At 45.9% G+C, this 17,934-nt stretch overlaps 1 protein-coding gene across 2 annotated transcripts in view; it reads right to left on the minus strand.

The window, feature by feature from the left end:
• Nucleotides 1-17,934, minus strand: part of IleRS-m (Isoleucyl-tRNA synthetase, mitochondrial) — a 62,719-nt gene that overhangs the window by 27,508 nt on the left and 17,277 nt on the right. For both annotated transcript variants that reach the window (XM_045732388.2, XM_069333747.1), the window contains 5 exons: nucleotides 11,635-11,740; nucleotides 8,145-8,299; nucleotides 7,674-7,834; nucleotides 5,043-5,178; nucleotides 2,855-3,018 (listed from right to left, as the gene is read on the minus strand). In XM_045732388.2, coding sequence (XP_045588344.2) covers nucleotides 2,855-3,018; nucleotides 5,043-5,178; nucleotides 7,674-7,834; nucleotides 8,145-8,299; nucleotides 11,635-11,740 — 722 coding nt within the window. The remainder of the gene's footprint in view (nucleotides 1-2,854; nucleotides 3,019-5,042; nucleotides 5,179-7,673; nucleotides 7,835-8,144; nucleotides 8,300-11,634; nucleotides 11,741-17,934) is intronic.

Genomic DNA, 17,934 nt, shown 5'->3' on the forward strand with positions numbered 1-17,934 from the left:
ACCACTAGGTGGCAGCACCATGAGCATCTGGCTCAGCTGGGCAACTCTCCAGTCATGAGCCAGGCCAAGGCCAAGGCCAAGCCCAAGCCCAAGGCACCGGGAAGGGTAAAGGAAGGTCAAGGAGGCCATTAAGGCATTTCATTATGTTCAATTCTGGTTTTCTGTGAAGGTTCCTTCGGTGGCTCTCTATTTCTATCTCAACACAGAGAACAAAACAAACATGGGAACTCACCAGGAGCAGGGAACAAAACACATATGGGAACTCACCAGGAGCAGAGAACAAAACCCAATAACCCCCATAGTAGAGGGACTCAGTGAAAGGTAAATACTGAACAACACACACACACAAGCTTAGCATGGTCCCAAAACATTGACAAAGTAACTTGTCATCAGAACCCGTTAGAACACTAGAACCCACACCCCCAAGTCCAAGTATCAACCAAAGGCAAATTTCCAATCTAAATGGACAAAGCTGCAAATTTAAGGACATCGGGAGCCTGAGGATAGGACAAACAGAACTCCTTTATTAATGTACTAAACTTCAATTTTATGTAGAAAGATAATTAAATAATTAATTAATTATTACCCTGGACATACACCAGGGTGGACTTGCATCCTGTGCCAGACGCTGGAGACAGAAAGGCGTCAAACCACAGGGAAGGATCTGCACCAGGATTATTCCTGAGAAACAGTGGGCAGTGGATCCTCAGTGGTGGTGGAAGAGGAGAAGAAGTTGGGTCCCAGAGAAGGCGCAACTTCGCCTAAAGGAGAATCCTGTGCTGCACTAACGATCACCCAATGTTTACCAGGTTCTGAAAGTAAAAACCAATCAGGAACACTAAACACAGGGTCTGGTTGCCGAGGATAAACACCGAACACAGCCTAGGGGCAAAGATGACTGCGAAGGGCATAAGAACTGCATCGTGAAACGTGGAAGCAAACCACTGTGTTACACTTGAAGACACAAGAACGTTGACCACCCCTAACCTCAGAGCCTTGCAGAGGAGTCAAACATTCTGACACTACTCAAAGCAAGGTACCCTCCACAGGAGGCCGGGCTCTCAGGAACGGACACCTGAACCCACCAGGAAGGACAACCCTACCAGGGTAAGGGCAACACCAGCAAGCACCTAAGAAAGTAAGCCCTTAATGTATGCAGCTCAAGGTGAACAGTTTTTCAAAGTCCACATAACAAGTGAGGCATAAATAGGTAAACACATGCTTGTGAAGTTAATACTATAGGAAGGAATAAATACATAAGTTAATGGGCCTCTGTAGGACAGTCCAGAGGATGGCCTTCACTTACCTAAAAAACTGGGACCTAAAAGGCACGAGGCAACTTGAGGAGCATGAACGTCAACACATCCACACCCGATGAATGATTGGGGAACTGCACCGGTTGAGCTGATAGCTCATGGTGCTGCCACCTGGTGCTGGGCAGCTGCTACTAGAGAATGAATGCCCTAACTACTGGGTAAATCATATTCTAAGCTATTTAAATTCACCTTGTTATCAGTTTGATTTCGCTTAATCGTTCTGGTGGCCATTTCTAGGTCTGAGTTATCTACGTAGTATCCTCAGCTAGTATTATCCTCAGTATTATCTCTATACAGGGGAAAGGGGGAACAGGTTTTAGCCTCTGGTTCCAGGTAAGCTTTTAGTGCCTCACAAGGGCCTGGTGTGACTCACTGGGTAGAGCTAACTAGGCTCCCCTTCCCCCCACCAAAAAATCTTAACCTATTCTTATCAGACCTTTGATCAACAATACCTGTCAGTTCATCTAATAACCTGGGGCCGGATTCAGGAAGGTACTTACGAAGGTTTTTCTTCTTAGCTACGAATGTTTTCCTTCTTAGCGCCTTCGTGGTGGCTACGGCGGTATTCAAGTAGCTACACCAAGTGAAAAACCTTCGTAAGTTCATTCCGGGATCTAAGTGCTGAGCCCTGGGGTGCAGTAGTGTACGTACCTAAATGTGATTGCATGGTTGAGCAATCCTGTCCTATAGATGCTTAGTTGTAGTTAGCCTGTAATGTTTGTTCTAAGCCAATCAGCCAGCCAGACACTCAATCAATTGGTCAGCCAGTAAACCAATCAATTGGCCAACCAGTAATCCAATCAATCAGCCAGCCATCCAGTAAATTAGCCAGCCAGCTAATCAATCAGCCAGCCAGCCAATCAATCAGCTAACCAACCAGCCAGCCAGCAAACTATCCAACCTGCCATTCAGCCAAGCAGCCATTAAACCATGCATGGAACCAGTCATCCAGCAAGGCATGGAATCAATTGATCCTGGGTTTGCAGGAGATGGGTCACAATAACGTGGCTAAATTATGTTGACCAGACCACACACTAGAAGGTGAAGGGACGACGACGTTTCGGTCCGTCCTGGACCATTCTCAAGTCGATTGAGAATGATCCAGGACGGACCGAAACATTGTCGTCCCTTCACCTTCTAGTGTGTGGTCTGGTCAACGATCCTGGGTTTGCTTCTCAGACAGGTGGGAGATTTGGGTATGGCTTCTTACAAATGATGCCTTTGTTCATCTAGCAATAAATAGGTACTTGGGAGTTAATAAACTGTTTTGGGTTGCATCCTGGGAGTCCAGTCATTGGCTAGGGCGACCCTCATTAGCCTAGCAGTCTTCATGCTCCTGACAATGGGAAACTAAATCTGATTTCCTCAGAATCCTAGCCATTTGAAAGTAAACAACAGGTAACAAAATCTGACAGCAGTTAACACTGTGCTTGTTAGTGGTGGGATAAATCTGAGATTCTTTGATACTTTTGCAAAAACAGCCAAACTTCTATTTTATCACAATCTCCTCAGTATAAACAAAAGTTGCACAAACTAACTTGTAAGGTGCTTTCCCACTGACTGCAACAGAAGTGAGAAGGGATGACTGAAACCAGCCATTGAACTGATCCACACCTTCAAGGTATAAATCAGCTGAAGCACTTCCCAGGACACTATGCCATGATGCTCCTGAGTCAAACCATATATCCAAGATGTCCGTACCCTGAAGGCAAGAGAATTTTGTCATGAAACTTAAGCTACTTATACATTCACTTATACTACTTATCTCAATAGAGGCCAGGGGGAGACTAGGAATACTTTATCTCCCAAGACCAGGACCAAGAGGAAAAACCACCATATGAAACACCCCAAAACAGACTACTGCATAGAGAAACATTACCAATGCTGTCCTCTTAGGAACTTTTCCTCTTGGTCCCGGGAGATCAAGTATCCCATCATCTTGGCCTTTATTGACTGGACCAGTCAGGTCCTCGTCTACGATAAGCTTGACGATTCATAAGGGACTTGTGTGGCAACCAGGAAGCCACCAAAAGGCCCACCAGAATGAGATGTTTCATTACATTTAATACAGGATATTTATTTTTTTGAGCTTTTGTAAGGGCATATATCTGCACAGTATGCCTTCTTCACTGCCCTTTCCCACATTGTCATTGCCCAGGAGGCCGATATGGGATTGGATTCACGAAAACTTTATAGATTTATTCTTTGTTGCTGGTTGGAAGATTTTTAATTTTTTTTTTGTATGATTAAGTGAGGAATGTTATTCAATTGCCTTCATTACACTGGAAATTATGTGCTACTTTAAAAGATTGAAGAATTTTCATTAGTTAGGCCGTATAAACTGAAGCAGTGTTGACTGTTTGGCAGAGTATATACACTGTAGAGTACTATACACTGCAGTAGCAGTGCATAGCTATACTGTACATTCATTCTTTAATTTGCCTTGAAACTATCCATATATAAAAAAAAAAAAAATCTGAGCCAAAGTGAGAAATGTAATGTTCATTAGGAATTGAGCATAGAGTGTAATGAAACACCAATTTCTGTGCAGCACGACACTTCATGAAGATGACGGCACTAACACCAGAGCACTAGTGTGTCCCTCAAAGAGGTGAGAGGAATGGTTAGGCATCACAGACTGACCCATAACCAAAGTGAACCACTCAAAGTCAGAGACATCGCAAAACAAACTACTGCTCTACCAGAAATAAATGACATACATAAACAATTAACTGATAGTTTTAACAGGCAAACCCTGCAGCAACAACTCCTCTGGCAACCACCAGATAGCAGCCAAGATCACAAGTCTGGAACCCAGGGTGCCAGTCACTCTGTCCACCTTCTTATCAGTGATTACAGAGCAGTGAGATCTACCTCTTTATGCCCTGCCTCCTACCCTTTTCTGTGAAGGCCCTATCACTACCTCCGTGTGGCACTGGGGCTGCCAAGCCTGTGGAAATCACACCAAACCTCCGATATCCACTAAAGCCTACCTGAAGCCAGGACCAAAACCTAAACTTTTATGAGGAGTGAGGGGTAGTTGGGAATCTATGATCAGCCAAAAATTTGAGAAGAAACCCACCAGAAAGTAACTCTTAAAAAGCTACGAAGTAAACGTTGCCATGACAAGCAACGGGGGCGTGACAGCTGAGCGGACAGTGCTCGGGATTCGTAGTCCTAAGGTTCCGGGTTTAATCCCCGGCAAAGGAGGAAACATATGGGCAGTTTCTTTCACCCTAATGAAATCATCTCGAGATAACCTCAAGATAGATGATACACCAGTCTGCCACCAGATGGCTGCCCAGACCACCTGTGGTCCTTGTCAATCATCCACCTCATTCAAGGGGCCACTTGAACAGAACAAGCCCCAATGCCCACAAGTCAGTCGGGAAAGAGGGTGAATACACGACGCCTCGTAGTGGTCCACCAGTTGTTGCAACTACAATAATTATTTAGATAAACATCGCAAAATCCTTGCCCAGGCTGAAGGCATCAGGAAGCAGAGCTCAAAGGTAGGAGAGAGACTTTCCAGAGACCAAAATTTGAAAGCCACCATCCAGACTTGAACCAAGGAACACATTTCCATAGACACAGACGAGCATAATCAGAAGACTCTCCAGCACCCAGCGTGCATATATTTCTATGAATATAGTGTATATGTATATCTCTATGAATATAATTTATGAAAAGATTGGCACACGTTTTCCTAGCACACAACATACATACTTTCTTGGGTAGCTGTTTACCCTGCTGCTTCAGCTCCTTCACATATTCAGGTGGAAGTAGTTGCTCTTCTGGAAGTCTCCACCAACTATCACAGCCATCTTTAAGCAACACTTGTGCTACGTGTTCAACAATACTTCTGAAATAACAATCATACTATTAATATATGAAAAAACTTTGCACAAAAAAACCTGAAGTTCATCTTGAGTTTACTAAATATAATGCAAATTGCCTTTGATGTCATGTATTAAGGAAGTGTATGCAAAGGACTGTCATATACCTAAAATATGATTGAATATTTAATGATTCAAATTAATTGTTTAGAGGAGTGGAGTGATTACATAATTTGTTTCATTATTTTCCTCTTTTATTTCACTTTTATGTTTGTTTAACATCTCTTTTTTGACAACATTTCCATCTAACAGTCTGTCACTTCCCTCTCAGGATATGTTGGTCAAATACTGGACATTTCTGGCCTGGTATTATCAATTGAGAGCCCCTCTGTGCCAGATACATCATGTTCTTCCGTTTATGTACATTATGAATTCACCAAATCAAGCATTGAATGTATTGAAATACCTTTTGCTGGTAGTCATTCTTCAGCTTCCTGAGCTGAAGTGCTGGCACTGTGAAACCTTTTGAAATGCACCAGGCCTTTTAGATTCATTCGTGCCTACAGGGGGCCAGTAACTTAATCTGACTTTACAAAGGGAGAAAAGCTTAGGGATCGGAGATCAAGGAAAAAATCAAGGAAAAACTCACAAAAAGACATACTTGGCAGGCACAACAAAACAAGTTACTATTTGAAGAAAATTAGTAACTCTGAGGTAAACAGGCTCATTGGGGTTCCAACTAGTCTGCTAGTTGGGACCCACCACCCACCGGAACATTCTTCCAACACCCGCTAGAAAGAAGGGAAGAGGGTAAGAATAGGTAAAAAAAAATGAGAGCTTATCAGAAAATGACATTTCTTTACATTCAGTGCTTGATTTCTGCATGGGATTGCTCAGTAGCTCCAAGCCAACTCATAACAACATCTTCGCAGAGGGAACAGACTTCACTAAACAGAAAAGGTGGAATACTGAACAGAAAAGACTAATACTGTATATGGAAGAAGGCAGCACAAAGCCAGGGCTTATAGTATACAATTAGTTTTGTCAAGAGAAGCTATCAATATACCTTGACCTCATGTTTCTCACTCCAGTTGAGGTTAGCGAAGTGTCTGTTTACATACCAATGCAGTATCAAGGAAGGCCTACCTTTTAAAGAACAGTACAGCACCATACTTCAGTACCCAAAAATCAATCTAAGCATGTTTGAAACATTCATAATTATTTCTTCAAGGCTTTGTATCATTATGGCAGAGATATATAATTCAAGGATTTAGATTCAGAAAATATCAATCGTATGCTGAAGACCTGTGGCTCTATTTGGTCAGTGTTTGTCCATTGTGTGGTGTTTTAGTACAGGCAAATCATAGTTTAATATTAATACTTTTGTATTCTTTAACTTTCTTTTTCATTTATTTGTGCCTCTCTATTCTCCTACTTCTTTCAGACTACTTCCTCACCTGTATTTGCTTCCAAAGGCACTCTTCACTCTTTGCATACTTTTTTTTTTAATATACCGATAAGCAGCTGGCAACTGCTTCACTTGTGATGGCCAATATATAAAACTCTAAGAAATGCTTCAAGTCCTCCAATTCAATGTCTAACATTTGAAGGCAGCTAAAATGCTGGAGGTAGACTGTACCTGAAGTAAAAGCTTCAAGTATGAGTATCTCCCCAAACAAACAAGGTATCATTTAAGGCACCCTTAAGTCTTAGCACCTAGTAAACCACACACTTAACCCAATATTCTCCTGCAACTATGACTTCTTAAGTTTAAAGTATGTAGGTTTCACCATTAACATATTAACATACACTGAACACATATCCCCATTCATATTATTTTTATGGTATAATGGTGTATCATTATCATAACCATCGTGTGTTTTCCACTATCACGTGATGAGGAGGCTCACTAAAAATGATGGGCAAATATTGTAGGAAAATGGTGACCAAAAACATTTAATGACACCCCCTAACATTTCATAAATCATTCTACACTCATAACAAGAAAATAGTACTACCATACTCTACAGAATATATATCTATAAATGTACCTCAAATGCTTCTTAACCCTTTAACTGCGCGGCCTATAAATATGACACCCCCCAGTGCGTAGGAAATAAATTCTCTTGAAAAAATGCTTTTGTCTTTTTGAAGTGTCAAAAACCCTTCCCTCAGTATGTGTATGTCAAAAAAAAATTCAAACTTGTACATACTTTGGCTGCTATGGGGTCCGTAAGTTGGCGCGTGACGTCATCATTTCCCGTTCACTTGTGACGTACGTATGCATTAACTTGTACTCATACTATATCTGCTCGTTTTTTCTCCTCCTCTCTTCTTGTTATCTCTCAATTAACTCAAATGTACTTTCTTCATAACTTAGTCATCTACTTTATGTCAACATGACAAGTTCATCACATTATTCTATCCTCAATCTTTTGAGTTAAGAGTTCTGTACTCAACACCTTTCATATCATTCCATATTTTATCTGAACACATACTTATAAAGATAATAGTACAACACCTTGTCACAACTGGAAGAGATGTTACTGCATCATAGAAGACAGGAATGGGAACACCCCACACTCGTTGACGAGAGATACACCAATATGGTCGTTTCTCCAGTAGCCCAGTCATCCCTGCCTGGTTATTGCTAGGTAGGATTGAGACTTCTTCAAGAGCTGCCTATGAGATAATTTTCAAATTAACAAATATCATTATCTATATGAACAAGTGATATACTATATGCCACAAATATATAGTATATAAAAACACACATTTTTCTAGTTACCTCAAATTCTCCAAGTGCAACTCTTGAAATAGGTGAAGCTATTTAATTTATAGATAATGAACAGCATATTACTCTTGGTTTAGTGTTGGGTTTAAGACCCACCAACCTAAGGAAGATTATTAAGACCATGACACCAGTAGACTGTGTTTAAAACTGACATCAAAATAACAGACTAAATAAACAAGAAAATTCACTATATCTTACCAGAGCTTTCTCTTTCAAATTCTCGGTGTTAATGAACCACTGCTTTGATGCTCTAATAATTACAGCCTTCTTAGTTCTCCAGTCATATGGGTAAGAATGAATGAAGTTCTCATTTGACAACAGAAGTGATGGACCTCCAGGCCCATCCGGCTCCACTGTTCAAAATAAAAGTGAGAAACATGAATTTGCATTAACATGAAAACATACATACAGCTCACATCCTGCAGAAAGAGTAGATAAAGGAAAAACAAGTAAAAAGAAATAAAGAGAAGTGAACAAATCAAAGATTAATTGTAATTAAATGCCTTTTCTGGTAAGAGCCAGGAGAACCCTGAGCTTAGTTTGGCAACTACAAATGCTTCCGAGATTCATACTTTACCTACCAAAAGCCAGGAACAGAATCTGGCTCACTCTGAATGAGGGAGCTCAAGGAACAGATATTAACCCTAAACCAAGAGAAAACCCAATAAAAAGCATAGATGGAACAAAACGAGTGACAAATGAAGACAATTAGGCACTGCTAAGAAACGAGGCAAACTATCATGGTCACTGTAAATACCCTACCTATTATGTACCAAACTGCCACCAAAAAGCAGCTCAAAACAGCCAGTCTGCCACCACACCTGGAGCTGCCCCCTCCCCCCTTACCCAACCGCTTAGGCTGGACAGTAGAGCGACAGTCTTGCTTCATGCAGATCGGCGTTCAATCCCCAACCGTCCAAGTGGTTGGGCACCATTCCTTTCCCCCGTCCCATCCCAAATCCTTATCCTGACCCCTTCCAAGTGCTATATAGTCGTAATGGCTTGGCGCTTTCCTCCTGATAGTTCCCTTCCCTTCCACATAATGTATGTATGCTCCCTACCCCCAACTCACAAACCCCAGACCCATTGTCGGCAGGTCAGCGACATGGTGGGGAAGGGTAACCACTGGCAGTTGTCAGAACTTTGTTTTAGTGGTTCAGCACTTTCCAAAATACATCTTTCCTTGTTTTCATAAGTGTTTTTATAAGCCTTGGTAATTGGTTGATCTTTGATCTCCATATGCTCCCTGCCCTGTAGAGAAGGAAGAGAATTTGCATGGGGTTCCTGTCCTTGGTTGATAAGTCTCTCTCACCTGGTTAGTCAAACCCATAAGGTCAACAGAAACGCAAATGAAAAATACCGAGAGTCTGTCCTAAAATAAGAGAAAATGTAGAAGAGAGTGAAAAGAAAATCATGGGAAATCACAGTGAAATTGGTCAGTGATAAAGTGAATTTCATAATGGGGGGGGGAATCAAAAGCTTGGAGTATTTATGTGCAAAGAAGCTCATGGTTTAACAGATAATGGTTACTTAAGTGAATGGTTTGAGATTATTAAAATTTTCTAATAATTCAATGTGTTGGGGGAAAGAAAGCCAGAGTGTATTAATACCCATTAGGCTTATATCGAGGTTCCTGCTTCTTCCCAAGGTCAAATTATTGACCTCGCCCAGGATGCAACCCCACAACAAGCCGATTAACTCCTCGAGTACCGACTTACTGCTAGGTAAACAGAGGCATTAGGTGAAAGTAAATGTGCCCAACCATTTCTGTCCTGCCCAGGATTCAAGCCCAAAATTCTCGATTGTGCGTCAAGATCGAACCCGACTGTACTACCGAGACCCTTATTATAGGTATGTTAGGGTACGTACAACCTACTATTAGGGGTTGTATGTTACCCTACCTTGAGGTTACCTTGCATTGGTTACAAGGATCAATGTCCCCATGGCGCAGTCTCTAATCAGGCCTGCCTGGATGGTGGTCTGGTCAACTGGACGGACTGTGGATGCGGCTGCTCGCAGCACCGACATATGAATCACACCCTGGTTGATCTGGAATACTTTTGGAGGCATTCATCAAGTTCTCTTTTGAACATCATGAGAGGTCAGCCAGTTATGCCCCCTTGTGTTTAGAGGGAGAGTGTTGAAAAGTCTTGGGCCTTTGATATTGATAGATTTCTCTGTGTGCCTATTGCACCTCTGGTTTTCAACAAGGATATTTTGCACTTCCTGCCAATATGTGGATGAGAAACAGTACTGGGGCAAGCACAGTATCCTGGGAGACTGAGCTTTTCATGATGGATGATCCAGATTTTACTTTGTTGACTATTACACTCTGGGTTCTATTCGTTACGAAATTAAGATTCATCTTCCCACTTTACCATAATTCCTTTTGTGTACAATTAGCGCACAAAAATATCATGGTCACACTTGGTGAAATCTTTCAAGAAATCTGTGTATATTACATTAGCATTTTGCTTGTCCTCATTGGCAGTTAAGGCTATGTCATGTCAACCAAGTATCAGGGGGGGGGGGACCAACCAAAGTATCAGGGGGACCAGCCTAAGTATCAGGGGAGCCAACCAAAGCATCTGGGGACCAGCCAAAGTATTTGGGGACCAGCCAAAGCATTTGGGAATCAGCCAAAGTATCAAGGAGACCAACCAAAATATCAAGGGGAGGGGGGGGCCAAGCAAAATATCAGGTGGGGGACCAAGCAAAGTATCAGGGGACCAGCCAAAGTATCAGGGGACCAGCCAAAGTATCAGGGGACCAGCCAAAATATCAGGGGGACCAACCAGCAATAACTTCGGTTAACCACCTCATAACTTATGACAATGAATGCTCTGCCTGTGTGTATTTTCTCTACATTGCAATTTAACTGGTGGAAAAGTGTGAAAGTTATGATTATTTTCCTTTTACAGGTAACCATATGCATAAACTTCCATTTTTTATTTACAATGAAAATTAAATGAGGAACATTTAAATGTTCACAAAACATTTGTATATTCAGCACCTACGTGCACAATCTATTAAAAAATACACATTTTGTTTGCATCTATACTGTAGACTAAGCATGGCCCCAAGAGGCCTCAAATGTTTACACTCTGGCACTCAACAAGGTCGAGGGGCCAAATTCGCAAAGCAGTTATGCAAGCACTTACGAACCTGTACATCTTTTCTGAATCTTTGGCGACTTTGTTTACAATTATTAAACAGTTAATCAGCTCCGAAGCACCAGGAGGCTGTTTATAACAATAACAACAGTTGATTGGCAAGTTTTCATGCTTGTAAACTGATTAATAAATGTAACCAAAGCCGTTAAAGTTTGAGGAAAGATGTACACGTTCGTAAGTACTTGTGTAACTGCTTCGTGAATCTGGCTCCAGAACGCTAAGTGGCAATGCAAAAGTGGCGTACAAGACAGTGTACTGACAAACAAATATACGGTAGTTATTTAGATAAACTTATTCATGTTTATGGAATAACACATGTATGTATAAATGAACTGAATTTTCTTAAATATTTCCTTTACTTTTAAATCTTGTATAGCTTATATATAATTGAGTGTGCAACTCTATTATGGTTAATTCTATTAAAAAATTGTGAGTTAGGTTGAAGAGTATTGATAAATCAATGATTTAAATTGAAATATTCAACACAACTTATTCCAGACTGCATTAATACTCACATAACAACTGAATAACAGCTTCATTTCCATCCTCTAAAACTCTTTTTCCCTCTAACTGTGGGTATACTCCAGCCTGATAGCAGCCCCTGTCATCAATAATACACTCCTGAAATATAGGTAACATATTACCAAGAAATTCAAAACTTTACTCAAGGTACACAAAGGCCACAAAATAGGCCACACACAACATACTAATTATGTGGAAAAAGGCTTTAAAGAACTCTGATATAGAAAAATCTAGAGGAGGTAGTCCTAGACAGAAAACTGTCACCTGAGGACCACATTAAAAACATTGTGTGAGGAGCCTATACTATGCTTTCCAACTTCAGTATTTCTTTTAAATATTGTATATGGTTGGCCAAATATAAAAAAAAAAATTCAAGCTCCTTTGTGAGACCAAAGCTGAAATATGCAGCAATTGTATGGTTCCCATATCTTATGAAGCTCGTCAACAAACTGAATAAGGTACAAAGACATGTAACTAAATGACTTCTGGAACTGAAAGACAAGAGCTACAAGGAGAGGTTAGAGGTATTAAACATGCCAATGACAAAAGTTGGAAGAAAAAAAAAAAGAGGAAATATGATTACTATGTACAAAATAGTAACAGGAATTGACAAAATTGATAAAGAAGAATTCTTGAGACGTGGCACTTTAAGAACAAGAGGTAATAGATTTAAGCTAATTAAACAAAGCTGCTGAAAAGATATTAGAAAATTCACTTTCACAAACGGAGTAGTAGACAGTTGGAGCTGATGTGGAAGGGGCAAACCATGAGAGAGAGTACAGCCCAAAGAAACACCAACCCCAGACCCTAACTGCAGAACAGTGGAGCCCAGAGCATAGGGAATAAAAGGCCTGAAACACTAGAAGGGCCAAGAAGGAGGAAGAAAGGATGGGAGTAAACGGAGAACATGTAGAAACCACCAATCATCTCAACTCTACACCACTAAACACACAAGAGTTGACTCGAACATCCACATCAATTTCAGGCCGCAACAACACCCACAGAAATGCAGATACATAAAGCAGCAAATGCCCAATATGCTCCTGCCATGGGATCATTAGCACCAAAACCCTGCACCCACAGAAATGGGATGCCAAAATGAGTACAAATGCACAAAAACACACCACTTAAGAACTTAAGAGAAAACTACACGCAATCTTTGTTTGAAGAGTCGGGCAGGGCAGGAAGGCTCGGGAAGGAGTGGAGTGAGCAGAGAAATACAGGACACATTCTTCCCCAAAGACAAGAGACCTCATCATCCCGGACCGGAGCCTAATCATGACAATGACTCTGCAACAATGAACATCGAAGACCACAGGATCAAAGGGATCTATACCAGTCCACACTAGAAGCTTACCAGGACCCAAAGGCAAAAACCAGACACATAAATTGCTTGCCGAGAACCTAAACTCAATGCAGCTTGGGAACATGCACTACCCAGGGCAAGGCACCCTCCCACAGGAGGCCAGCTTCTCAGGAACAGACATCCTATTCCATTAGGTAAAGTAACCTTGTCAGGGCAGGGCAAACACCAGTGAGAACCTAGGAAAGGTTAAACATAAATGCACTCAACTCCAGGTGAACAGGAGCAAATACACATACATGAAGCAAATACATAAAAATGGAACAATACATAAGCAAAAAACCAGCGTTGAATGTAATGAAACGCCATTTTCTGGGTGAGCCCCGGAGGCTCCCTGGAGCTTATCGGGCTAATGTGTGTTATGTTAGACCGGGACATTAGCTATGGAGTTCAGACCTACCAGGGACCAGCGCCAGAACCTGGCCCCTTCAGAGAGGTTTCAGGGAGCAATGGCCCTGGAAAACCCCATATGGTTGGGGGTTTTCCTTATCTGCCATCGACCGGGGTTAGGCACCCAGAAAGGTAGGCGTAACAAAACAAACCCCACATGGTAAAAAACTACAACAAAAACCGAACAGAGAGGTAGAAAACTCCCTACAATCCCAAGGAAAACAATCAAACAATCAATTTACTGCCGCGCCGGTCGTCCGCGCAGCCCTCCCCTCCCCGGGAGGGGGAGGGAGGGGGCCCCGGACCTCACCGCGCCGGCTGCCGTCAGTTCGGAAACTAGGCTTCAACCAACGCGAAAAAACCCCGCCGACCGGATGGGAGGGAGGGTAACCAGGGAGCCTCCGGGGCTCACCCAGAAAATGGCGTTTCATTACATTCAACGCTGGTTTTCTGGGGGGAGCCCCTACGGCTCCCTGGAGCTACATACCCAAAGAGAAGGAAAAATGGGACTTACCCGGGAGGCGGTGGCCACAAACTCCTCAACTCGAAGTCGAGACAACTGGCTGCAACCTGCGACCCAAAGCAACACAAGAACGACGAGGAGCAGGGACATTCACCAAATAACGGGCGGCCAGGACCCTGTTCGACTTCCAAAATCCACGCGCCCGAATATGAGCCCAAGACATATTACCAAACACGGCAGCCAAAGCCGCAAACTTCCTAACGTCATGGGCGCGAGGATAGACCGCAGGCTGGCTAGATTTAATAACCCTGCGGACAACCTGGGAGACCCGAGCCCTGGAACAGGGAACGAGGGAAACCGGATCAACCCAAAGCGCATCCCCAGCCACTCCGGCCGAAGCGCGCAGGTAACGGCGAAGTGCAGCAACAGGACACAACACATGATGCACCCCCGGCCGAACCAACCAAGCATCAATGACCCACGGACCCCTCCGGAAAGCAGCCGTCTCGTTCTTTGCCAGAAAGGACGGAGAAGGCTGCAAACGGACAAACCTACCCCCAGGACCAAAAGAGCAGTAACCCCTGCGCCGGAGGAGAGCATGAAGCTCCCCTACCCGGCCCCCAGAGGCCAATGCCAACAAAAACAAAGCCTTGGAAAAACAATCAGGAACCGAAGGGGCCACCACAAACCGAGGAGAGGAAAGATAGGAGAGCACCCTGTCCAAGGACCAGGACGGCTCAGGCGGCGCATGAGCAGGCCGGAGGTGAAACATAGCACGGGAAAGCTTACGAAACGGGGCGGATGTGACGTCCACCCCGAAAGCGAGCTGGAGCGGCTCCGCCAGCGCCGCACGATACGAGGCGACAGTATTAGGCATCAAATGACGGTCCTGAAAAAGCCAAGTAAGGAAGGACAAAACAACCCGATCCGAGAGAAAAGACAACCTACGAAGAGCCAGAAAATGGCGAAAGGAACGCCAGGAAACTTCATACTGTCGCCTAGACGAAGCTCTCAGGTGGGACACCATCAAAGAAGCCACCTGATCACCATAGAAATGGTGATACACCCGCGTCAAAAAGACCAGACGCGAAGAGCAGAGGAGAAGGTCGAACCAGCCCCGTACCGGATCGGACCGACCTGCTGAAAGAGGCGGAGCCGCGGGAAACGTCCCGGGTTCGGGCACCGAGCCAGAAGCACCGGAAACCAAGGCTGGGCCGGCCACCAAGGGGCCACGAGGACTACTCTCCCCGGGAATGTCTCTAACCGAACCAGAACCCGAAGCAACAGCTGGACCGGAGGAAAAAGGTACAGGTAACCCCACCTCGACCAGTCCTGCCGAAAAGCATCCACCGCGAACGCCTCGCAGTCGGGGAAGGGCGTCACATATAGAGGGAGACGCCGGGACCACGCCGACGCGAAGAGGTCCACATCTGGGAGACCGTACGTCTGGCAGATCCAACGAAACGAGTCGTCGTCGACCGTCCATTCCGTGGACAGGGGAAGGAAGCGAGACAGACCGTCCGCCAGAACGTTGGACACTCCCCGGACGTGAACCGCACGGAGAGCCAAACCCCGAGAATCCAGCAGACGAACCACTCGAAGGGACCAACCCCAAAGAGCCAAGGACCGAAGAGAACCCCCGCGGTTCAGGCAATGAACCACCGGAGAACAGTCCGAATGGAGGCGAATGGTCGATCCCCGAGCGACCCGAACCCTCCGAAGCGCGAACCAGACAGCCGCGAACTCCCGAACCGTGCTGTGAGCCCGATGGAAGGACGGACCCCACCGACCCTGGCCTGCCTGGTGAGCACTGGTCACAAAGCCCCAGCCGAGAGACGACGCGTCCGTGAACACATCGAGCGAGGGCTCGGGAAGGCGCCAAGGCACCGAACCCCGAAAAATCCGAAGAGGAAGACGGTGACGCAGCAACCGACATAAGACCCCCGGAGGGCGAACCCAACGATCGCGAGAGAGGCGGAAAGGACGTCCCCGAAGGAACCAAAACAGACGCCGAAGCCAAACCCGACCCGGCGGGTAGACTAGCATGGCGAAGTTCAGACTCCCGCACAACCGCTCGAGCAACCGCCGAGTGACCCGGGACCCTCTCAGAAACAGCAAACGGCGGTCCCGCAGCCGTCGCAACGCCACCGGAGGTAGAGACAAGGAAGCGGTCCGAGAATCCCAAACAAGACCCAGCCAGGTCCGAACCTGGGACGGAACCAGATGGGACTTCCTCCAGTTCACCAGGAACCCGAACCTGGCGAGCTGGGAAAGAACCAAATCCCTGGCGAGCAGACAAGCTGACCGACTGGGAGCCCACACCAGCCAGTCGTCGAGGTAGGCCAAAACCCGAATCCCGAGAAGACGCAGACGGGTCACCACAACTCGGGTCAGACGCGTGAAAACGCGAGGTGCCAGATTCAGGCCAAAAGGTAGGCATCGAAAACGGTAAGCGTGACGCCCTACCACGAAGCCTAACCAGTCCCTGAACCCCGGATGAATAGGAACGTGCCAATACGCGTCCTTTAGGTCCAGGGACACCATCCAGGCACCCGGCTCCAACAGAAGCCGGACCTGAGACAGAGTAGTCATCCGAAAGGAGGGGCAAGGAATCCAGGGGTTCAGACGGGACAAGTCCAGAATGAACCTCAGATCCGCACAGTCCCGTTTCGGCACTGGAAACAGGCGGGAAACCCACCTGAGGGACGTAGTCGGTTCGACCACGCCCAAGCGCACCCACTCCAAGATGACTTGACGAAGCGCAGGAGAAGAGACCTGCCCTGTTAGCCCCGAACCCCCCAAAGGAGGACGAGTCGCCCAACGCCACCGCAGGCCGGATGACACGACCGAAAAGGCCCACAAATCGTGGGACCAAGCGTGGGCAAACAGAGCGAGCCTCCCCCCCATCGCCCCGTCAACGGGGCAAACTGCGAAAGGGCCGACGCCCCGCACGAGAACCCAACCGTCGAACAGGGCGAACACTGCGCCGCCCAGACGACGCTGGCCCCAAAGGGAACAACGGCTCAGAAACCGGCACCAAAGGCCCACCTCGACCAGCGGAAACCGAAACCCTGGCACGACCCCTCCGAAACTGCCGAGAACGACTGCTCCGGAGAATCAACAAGTCCGCCATAGGACGACAACTAGCCGAAGCCGCATGCAGAAACTGAGACACCGCAGACTCTGCAAACAGCAACGGACAAAAAGGAGACGAAAACCTAAGAGCCAGGGCCCAAGCGGAATCCAAAGAGAGGGCAAGCACAGCCTGACGGCACGCGAGGCGAGAAGCAAAAAACAGAGACACCGCTTCCTTCAGGATGGGCGCAAAGAGCTTCAACAGTGCAGCCGACGCCCTAGCTGCCGAAGAAAGCGCCCCGGACGAAGGCCCTTCAGCCAACGCTCCCACATCCTCCTCGAGCCAAGTAGAAGAGAGCTCGAGAAGGGAAAAGAAACGCAAGACCGAAGCCAAATGCCCACGGGAGCGCAACTCCTCCGCAACCAATGAAGCCGAAAGCTGAGGAACCTGCACGTGAAGCTGGAAAAGGCCAACATCCCGAGAAAGCACAGGAGCGAATAAGCACGCATTAAGGTGCTCAAACTCGCCCCCCAGGTAGACCTGCATAAAAGTAGCAGTCTCGCGCCAATCAAGCGTGCGGGTCCGACAGAACCCATGCCACGCCCCCAACGAAAAGAAAGGGCAGTCTGCTAGCCAGGAAGACCCCGGAACCTCCAAACGTACCCAAAAACGGGAAGAAGAACCGAACTCAAACGAGGACGGATCCATTGGGGAGGCATAACCCGGGTCTCGCAAGAGGTATGCAGCAAGAGCTTCCCGAGCCACCTTCGCAGAGAGACGGGAAGTAGCAAACCCCTGTAAAGACGGAGCCGAGGTACCCAAAGGCGCCCGGAACCGAACACGGGGAGGAGCCGAACCCAAATCATACTCATACAGGGAGGGAGGATAAGAAAACCCCTCCCCCTGCAACAATAAACCCCGTGGGGAAGGCAAAAGCACCCAAGCGGGGTCACAGGGGGCCCAAGGCCCCCAGGCCGACTCCTCCCCAGCCCCAGGATCCC

This window comes from Procambarus clarkii, chromosome 4 (genome assembly GCF_040958095.1).
Source record: "Procambarus clarkii isolate CNS0578487 chromosome 4, FALCON_Pclarkii_2.0, whole genome shotgun sequence".
In the NCBI taxonomy this organism is placed as follows: domain Eukaryota; kingdom Metazoa; phylum Arthropoda; class Malacostraca; order Decapoda; family Cambaridae; genus Procambarus; species Procambarus clarkii.